This window comes from Ixodes scapularis, unplaced genomic scaffold (genome assembly GCF_016920785.2).
Source record: "Ixodes scapularis isolate PalLabHiFi unplaced genomic scaffold, ASM1692078v2 PGA_scaffold44__24_contigs__length_19508400, whole genome shotgun sequence".
NCBI lineage: Eukaryota > Metazoa > Arthropoda > Arachnida > Ixodida > Ixodidae > Ixodes > Ixodes scapularis.
Genome location: NW_024609873.1, coordinates 12339455 through 12347708, shown reverse-complemented (window position 1 = coordinate 12347708; position 8254 = coordinate 12339455). Strand labels below are relative to the sequence as shown.

Sequence of the window (8254 nt, the reverse complement as noted above, 5' to 3'; positions counted from 1 at the left end):
TATGCGACTTCCGGAAGCCCCTCTGTTCCACGTCGACTGGTGGGTGGATCCATGCAGTAAGGACCATCCGTCAACGAGGTCGAAGTGCCTCACAAGCCGCCGAAGTTCACGGGCGGACCAGGTTGAGCGACCCTGACCAGGACCCCGAACGTCTGCGTTAGAGTCCAGAACGCAATTGAAGTCGCCGACCAAAAAGCACGGGCCCGCGTCGAGTAGATGCACGTCCAGGCTGCGGAAGTACTCGTGCTGGAAGGTCGATACAGTTGGTGCGTAGACAGTGACGAGGCGAAATTTTCGTTCACCGAAGAAAAAGTCCAAACGAAGAGTCCTTCCCTCCGTATCAAAAAGATAAGTGGCATTGCGCAGCAGACTGCGATTGCAGACAACCACGCCCACGCCCGTCGCGCGGCGCGGCGCGTAAGAAAAAAAAGCAGTCACAGAAAACCGGGCTTCGAAATCCGCAACGTCACGGAAGCGGGCAAAGTTGATGTCTTGCAAGCACAGAAGATCGCAGTTCTGCATCCTCGCGAAATGCATCACTTCAGTTTGCTTCGTTGGGTTTCGAAAGCCCCGCACATTCAGGGATAATATGCGAAGTGTGGCCAGTATAAAGTAAAAAGGGGGATAGGGACGCCGGCGTGTTGCTTAAAACGTGGAGCTGTCGGACGATGCTGGAGAGGGGTCCCGACGCGGGGGGGAGGACTTTCGCGGTTTCTTGGGGCACGTGGCTCGTGGGCCCCCACTGTCAGTTGAGCGGGAACCGCTGCTCCTGAGGGGACGCTTGGAGTCCTCGTGCGTTAGTCGGTTCGAGTCGGACTCCGGTGTTTCAGTTGTGGTCGTATCCATACTGTCGGTCGGTGTCTCTGCGGGGCCACCTGGAGCGGGGTTCTCGTCGATGACGAGGTGGTCGCTGTCGCTGGACACCTCGCCATCACCCGACGCTTGGCTCCACGCTGCATAGGCGGTGTCGCCGACAATAACCGCGGCGGTTCGGGCAGAGTCCGTCGCTTCGGCTGAAGTCACCCCCGAGCCGGTCGGGCTTGGCTCAGGTGGGGCGGGTGGGGGCGGCGACGGAAGAGGCGGTGGTGCGGCCGCGGCGTCAGGTGGTGACGGAGGGGCGACGGCGGAGACGGTTGGTACGGCCGGAGCTTCGGGGGCGATGGGACGGGTCGCGTTTCCTGGGTCCAGGGCCGGGAAATCGGTGGCGCAGTTTCCGGTGACCATGGAGGAGTAGCTTCTCTTGGCGGTGCAGTCCACAGTCGCGTGGGTCCCACCGCAGCGTCCACAGTTGGCAGTGCAGCCCTCGGTTGGGTGCCCGAAGACACCGCAGCGGTCGCAGTAGCCCGTCGTACACTGTGCCCGGACGTGGCCCTCCTGCCTGCAGCGTCGGCATACGCGCTTCAGGCCGCGGTAGTCAAAAGTTGCACGATGTCCGGCGACGCGCAGGAAGTTGGGCAGGGGGTTAGCCTCCTTCATCTCCATGCGAATGAAGCGGGTTCCTGTTTTCACAGTCGCCGTTCGGTGGTAGGTTGCGTAGGAGACGTCGATGACTTTGCCGTACGGGGCCAGGGCTTGGACGAGCTGGTCGTTGCGCACAAACGTCGGCAGGAAGAGGCAAGTCACATTCGTCACCTGCGGACCCGTCGGCACGATGGGGACTGACTGGTTGGCGATGGAGACGCTGCCGGCCTCACGAAGCTTGAGGGCGGCTGCACGGGTGTTGACGACGACTTGGAAGTTTGTACCTCCTAGGTGCTGGGCCGAGAAAATTTCGGGCAGCCCCACAATGGCGGATATCCCATCAATGAGATCGTCCGCCGATGTGCCTACTGGCACGACAACGTCGAAAGCGTGCGCTTTCGGCGGGGGAGAAGATTCCGTCGACGCGGCCGCCATGGCGGTTCGCACCCTCGCCGGGGCGCTCGACGACACGTAGCCAGGGACCGCAGAACGCAGGCCCTGGACGAGATGCAGCCAGGAAACCAGGAACTCAGGAACAGCGACGAGATGTTTCAGCTCCCTAGTGATCGCTAGTTTTGACCAATTCTATGGTTACACTGTTTCGAGTGTAATTCGTAGTCACCCTGAACAAGCGTCCCATATGGCTCAATGACCTGCCATATCACTTTTAAAATATCTCGTCAATTGCAGCGTTTATGATACTGTGCATGTGATCCACTTTTTCAACCTGGCTGATCCGCAGAAATCTCCTACAATATAATCATTCTCGTGATTGTTATTTAAGCAGGAATTACTTAAAAGCCGAGAAATCACAACAACCAAAACCCAAATTAAGCTCGGATTCAGCGGAGCTGTTTATAGCAGCTTTAGCGTTTCTAACTTAATATCAGCGTCTTTGAAGCTGAACGAGTAGGATAATAATGTAAGAAATATATCGGCAGCTCATCCAGGTTGAAGGTTGGACAGAATGCACAGTATTGACATTGGCGAGAAATTTTAAACGTGGTACGACAGGTACTTGGTTTCTATACGACACTTGTTCAGGGTGACTCCGATTTACACTCAAAACTGTGCAATTATAAATTGGTCGAAATTTCCGATCACTAGGCAGCTGAAGAAACACCGTCCCCATAATTCATCGAGTAAGGGCCGAGGCGCTTGGGGGATATAGCAAATTGTCTATTCGGGCGTAGTGTTAACGCTTCGAAATAGTTAAGCTACATTGAAATCCTCGTGAAGATGATCACAAATAATCCCAAACTTAAGCTTGCCAAAGCTGAAGGTTGGGATTATTTGTGCTAATATTTAGCTCGCGAACAATGAGTCATTCACAGTTTGCTAACAAAACGCATTTTACTTTTTTTTTAAACTTTTTTATATATTGAAAAGCGGCCGCCAGGTAAAGCTGTATGTACGCCAGATAACGAAGTATATACCTCACATAAGGCTCTGTACATGCCAGATAACTCTGTATATACACCAGATTAGGCTGTGTATATTCCTGATAAGGCTTTATATTCGCCAGATAAGACTGTTATACACCAGATAATGCAACATATACGCCAGATAAGGCTGTATATACTCCATGTAAGGCTGCATATAGGCGTATATAATCATATAATGTTTGATATGGCCAGATATGCCCAGATATAAGATTTCCATGCGGGCAGTTACACAATACACAAAAAAGGTTTTGTGATTTCGTTATATTTACACTCAAGGACATTGATATCCAACGTACTCAGAGGAATGACATCTTCTGGTCGAACAACATAGAGCCTTTTCTACTCCAGTTTTACATGCAAGGCCCGACTTCCGCTGAAATTCCTCACGTAGACAAGTTATCCGATCGAATAAACTGCCATTACTGCCGATCTGGGAATCTTTCGATCTTCGTCCGTAGGTCATAGTGTCATGAGATCGAGGGGTATAGCTCTTAGTCCGCCGAACGTTGCTTCGGTGGGTATTTTTTCTCGCGGAAGATGAGACCGTCGCGTGCCGCCGGAACAAGAACCTGGCGATTCTTCACTGAACTGCTTCTTCCGTAAGCTTCAAGAGGGCTGTCTTCGTTTCACAAATCGTCTGCTCTGCTTGCCCGCTAGTTGCAGGATGGTATGGTGCACTAATGCGGTACCTGAGGCCGGTTTTTTTTATTTTTCTGAAAAACTTGTTTATTTTATTTGAAAGATCATACGGCGCCTTATCGGAGAAAATGATTTTCGGTAGGCGAAAAGTAGCGAAAAGAGAGCGTAGAACGTCAATGACGCGTTTGGACGTCGTGGCATGCATCGTGTAAACTTCCGATCTTCTACAGTACGCATCGACCTTGACTCGGCAGGTGCAGATACGTTTCGCCGCCCATTGACTGAAGAGTGGAATGTTTACAGTTATTTTTCATGATGGCGCTGGACTCGACCAAGAATTCGATTCTTTCCGCAAAGTTAGCTCAGATGCCAACACTTTTGTCGAAAGCTGTAAGAGCTCAAAACGTCGACAACGTCGGTAGTGACGTTCTTTGCTTCACACTTGACGCTTACCATTCGCTGAGAAGAAACTTGCTTGTTCGTCTGCCACGAGTCGTCCAATATCAGGTAATCACCGCAACTCTATCTCCCGACGAAACAAGTCTTGATTGTCCGCATGTCCTTAGTTAGCAATAATGTGAATTTATAAATTTCCGAACGCTCATCACTTGCCGTCGCTGAACGCCGCTCAATCATAGCGTCTTCATTGAAAATAAACGTCTTCCTATTTATACTGATGCTTTTCATCATATTCCTTCTAAGCTGTACTTAGAACACAATGTGTGTCGGTACTTCCGAAAATATTGCAACGGCCGTTTGTTTGCTGGGATCTATAATGTTTTCTGGGATCTATAACCTTTACAACATCTTCCGGATCCCGTGAAACACAATATTTCGTGACGTCACTTTTCAGTCGTCATAATAATGATGAGGTAAATACCGTAAATCGCGAAGCAGTTTACAAGACGTCCGCTTCCACTGGTGTCTTGGAAGATTGAGTCTACTGAGCGTGCATTTCTGCCGAAGAATTTTTCATTGCCAAAATAATTACACGTCAATCAACAATTGATTCCTTCTTGGTAAGATTTATTGCGAAAGCCCGTTACAACCGCCGAACCGCATGTCCCTGTATCAGCCTGATATTCTTGCATACATGAGCTTGCTGGGCCACGCTATTGAGCCAGCTGAGCACAGCTGGCAGCGGCGCGAGTAAGGCCACGATGGGAACGTGATGGTGCTCGAGCCATCCTACCGTGAACCAATAGACCCTCTGAATAGACCTTTCCAGAAAAGGGCTGCTGGCCGGTTTCATTTTCAGTGTTCGTGCGTATCGCGCGTGATTTGCTCGGTTTCCGAAGCGACGCACACGCGCGTGCTGAGCTGTGGAGATCGCACGCTCAGCTGTGGATTTGTAAACATTGGAAAGGTCTATATTTCGGCCACCCAACTTTACACCCAACGGGTGCGTGTCGCCATCTATTGGTTGAACGAACGCCTTGTTCAAGATGGCTGCCGTGGGACCGCAGCCTTAAGGAGCCCGGTTTTAAGAGGTCGCACGAGTGTGAATGGGCCTTTAGAGACCAGATTCTCTCATGCACCCATGAGGGCAACAGGCGCGCGTTCGGTGTCGCCGGGCGTCAAAGGAACCGAGACGAGGCGGTAACAATGCAAAGAGGCTTACACGGCACACGAACACCGAAGGAAAGGCCCTGGCGAGGGTGGGGTATGCTCGCATTAAAGGGAGATTGGGGCGGATGAAACTGCGTGAACATTGTATGCCCCGCTAAGGCGATTTGGAGCTTTGCGACTCTAATCGGATAGCAACCGCCGTCTGGTGTCTCGTTAGGGCGTTTTTTTTTCTTCTCCGAACCCGTAATTCCGTTATCCAGACGCCACTAAAGTAACCAAACGTGGGGGGAAGAAAAAAGTCGCAAATCCGTCGTTTTGGTCTAGAGCCAACGCTCCTAGCCAAGGAGCTTATTGTCTTCGAGTTACAGCAGCAAAGACTTTGCCACGTGCGAAAGGCAATTCAAAGGAGGCAAAAATACTTGAGTTCCCGGAAATTTTTTATCCGCAATTTTTAATGCAATCTATATCTTCCTCCTGACGCCCCCCCCCCCCCCCCCCCCCCCCCCAAACTAAAAAAAAATGCCACAAGAGGATAAGGAACGAGGGCACGTGTCATACTCAATTTCAAATGTTTGATTCACTTGGCGCAATTTTTCCTGCTATTTGGCAGCTGCGACGTTGCTCGTGCTTCAAAAAAGCGCGGAGGAAGTGCCTGACGTTCTAGCTGCGAATCGGCGACCGAAATTACACAATTGGATTCACTCTTGGAAGTGTAGACTTCAGGCAAACAAAAATGCAAGAACAACCCAGCTTGTACGTGCTGGGTTGTGTTACGTGAGCTTACGTCTTCTTACGCCGTTACCAGGACGTCCGTGTTTCGTAGCAAGCGTGGAAAGCAGTTCAAGTAGTAACCTGCACACGACGTACAAGGGTGCGGCCGTAAGGACTAACACGTTGGGCACGCCTCGCAGAATTTTCAGTTTCATACATACCTGAAATTGGGCCCTGGAACGTTGCTTCGCAACATGTCTCATGACTATTTCTTTTTCAGAGCTAAAGAGATGGTAAAATGTAAAAAAATAAAGCAAAAATGCGGCTGTGTATTCCTTATGCTCCAGACCTGATGTTCGCCGTCTGCACTCTGGTTTGTGAGCTTGCTTCCAGGTGTCATTCATCGTATATTTCAATAAAAGTATTATTGATCGCGATTATCCCGCTCATCACCAGCCTCTGCCCTTGGTTTTTAGCGCTTTTGCGTTCAGCTAACTAACCAGGACCAATCTCATGAAGTAGTGTGCACGCGGCAAGGAGGTTGGTATAGGACATAAGAGATACACGTCTTCCGATTTTGCTGTATTTTGAACATTTGCTGCATCAAAATTGAGTTCTAAAAAAAAAAAAAAAAAAAAAGTTCGCAGCAAGCTTTATTTTTAAAAATTAAAAACTTGCTGCGAAACTACGCTTGTGTGCCCAATTTTAGATGTGTAGGTTTTGAATGCGAATTTCGCAAGGCGTGCTAGATGTGTTGGTCCTTAGGCCACACCCTGTACCGAACGCGAATGTCCCGCTGACTCAACGTAACGTAAGATAATGCAACCAAAAGGTCCCGTGTGAGCGCTTGCTCTCGCAAGACCATTTTCTATGCACAACGTAACTTACCTATGCACGGAAAATAAATAAAATAAAATTTAAAAAAAAAAAAACTGAGCAGTCCTGTGTTACTCCACTGTGCAGCCACAGCAACAGCTGCGACAGGTTTCGGCAATGTGGTTGTGCATCGGCGTAGTGTTCACGCACCGTGGGGCAGCGGGGCGCGTGAACAAAGGCGTTCGAAACAAAGTGGACATCTGTTTTGTTTCGGACGCTTTTGTTCCTTTTTTGATCTGGAAAGCGTGAAACCGCGTCTCTCGGCAGGAGCTTTTGGCATTTGACAGTGCTACCTATGTTAAAGACCGACGAGCAGCCAGAAGGGAGAAAAATCTTCCTCAATTACTCCTTTCTATTAATGAAAGTGAGAAACGCTCCTCCTTTCTGCGGGGAGTAAGCTCAGAGACCCGGTCCTGTGAAGAAATGAGAAGATAAGAGTGGGAGGGGTAAATGAAGAAAAAGAAACTGGGAACTGAGCCCAGCTTCACGGAGAGCTCCTTAGTTTACGACAACTTAGCTAAGAAGTTCGTAAGTTAAGAACATCGTAAGAAGAGGAGGAATCGGTATTCACGAACGCGTTCTTAAGTGGAGGCCGAAAGCGGCGTTCTTATTCGCGTCTCCAGCTCGACGGTCGCCCTCCCGCGGCGGCAAAGGGAAGCGCGCTCTAGTGAGGGTCCCCCGATTCTCCTGCTCAGCGGGCAACGCTGAACTTCTCGCGATCATGGCTCACGAAATGTCATTTCCGAGTGCAAACAACACTCTTCACTGACCCAACTTAGTGCTGCAGCCGGAATGGGACCGTACGTTACTGGAGAGTTTTAGTATTGCGCATAGAAGCAAACGCAAGCGGTATGTGTTTGCGTTACAGTTGCGTGCCCCACGCTGTGCGTGCGCCTCATCGCCATGCGCCATCCAAAACCGGGATTTGGGGCTCCGCGCAAGCGCAGTGTGGAACACGCAAAGCTTACGGAAACACAGCGCTTGCGTTCTAAAATTCACTACAGGGGGGATCGGTGGCCGAGTGGGCTGGAGCGCACACCCAGCTCGACGCGCGTGGAGCGACAGCTCGCGCTGCAGAACCCAGGGATCCTGGGTTCGAGCCCCACCCCTGCCCGATTCGATCTGGATGAGCATCGTACCGGCGTGCGGTCGTGTATCACTACTGCGTGGTGCACGGTAAAGACCCCAGGCTAGCGGTTGTACTGCACTGGCTAAATTGCTCATCGACAGCGTGTGACTCGTCGCAACTTTAATGGCAGACCAACTACACGCTGTATAAATATCCCCACAACCCCAATTATTATTATTAAAATTCACTACAGTTTCACCGGCTTCCACCGCCAAAGAAACGTGCTGCAGCGAGCAGACATACAAGTAGGCGTTCCTTCGAAGTCGAACGTCTGATATTGGCAAAACGACTGAGCGTAAAAGTGAAAGTAACTAAATGTTATGGAAATGTTAGTAATTAAAAAAAAAAAGTGTTATTTTTTGTTTATACTATTGGGCATTTAGTCAGGAAGGATATTGGCGGCGACCTTGGACGTTTTGCCGAA

At 50.1% G+C, this 8254-nt stretch overlaps 1 protein-coding gene across 1 annotated transcript; it reads right to left on the bottom strand.

Annotated features, from left to right (window-relative positions):
- Nucleotides 1-607: 607 nt before the first annotated feature.
- On the bottom strand, nucleotides 608-1896 carry LOC115321078. Its single transcript, XM_040216650.2, has one exon. The coding sequence runs from the start codon at nucleotides 1894-1896 to the stop codon at nucleotides 646-648; it is 1251 nt and encodes a 416-aa protein (XP_040072584.1). The 3' UTR covers nucleotides 608-645.
- Nucleotides 1897-8254: the final 6358 nt, after the last annotated feature.

What these genes read in the sequence shown, in the direction of transcription:
- LOC115321078 (XM_040216650.2), bottom strand. Translation starts at nt 1,896, where the DNA reads ATGGCGGCCGCGTCGACGGAATCTTCTCCCCCGCCGAAAGCGCACGCT.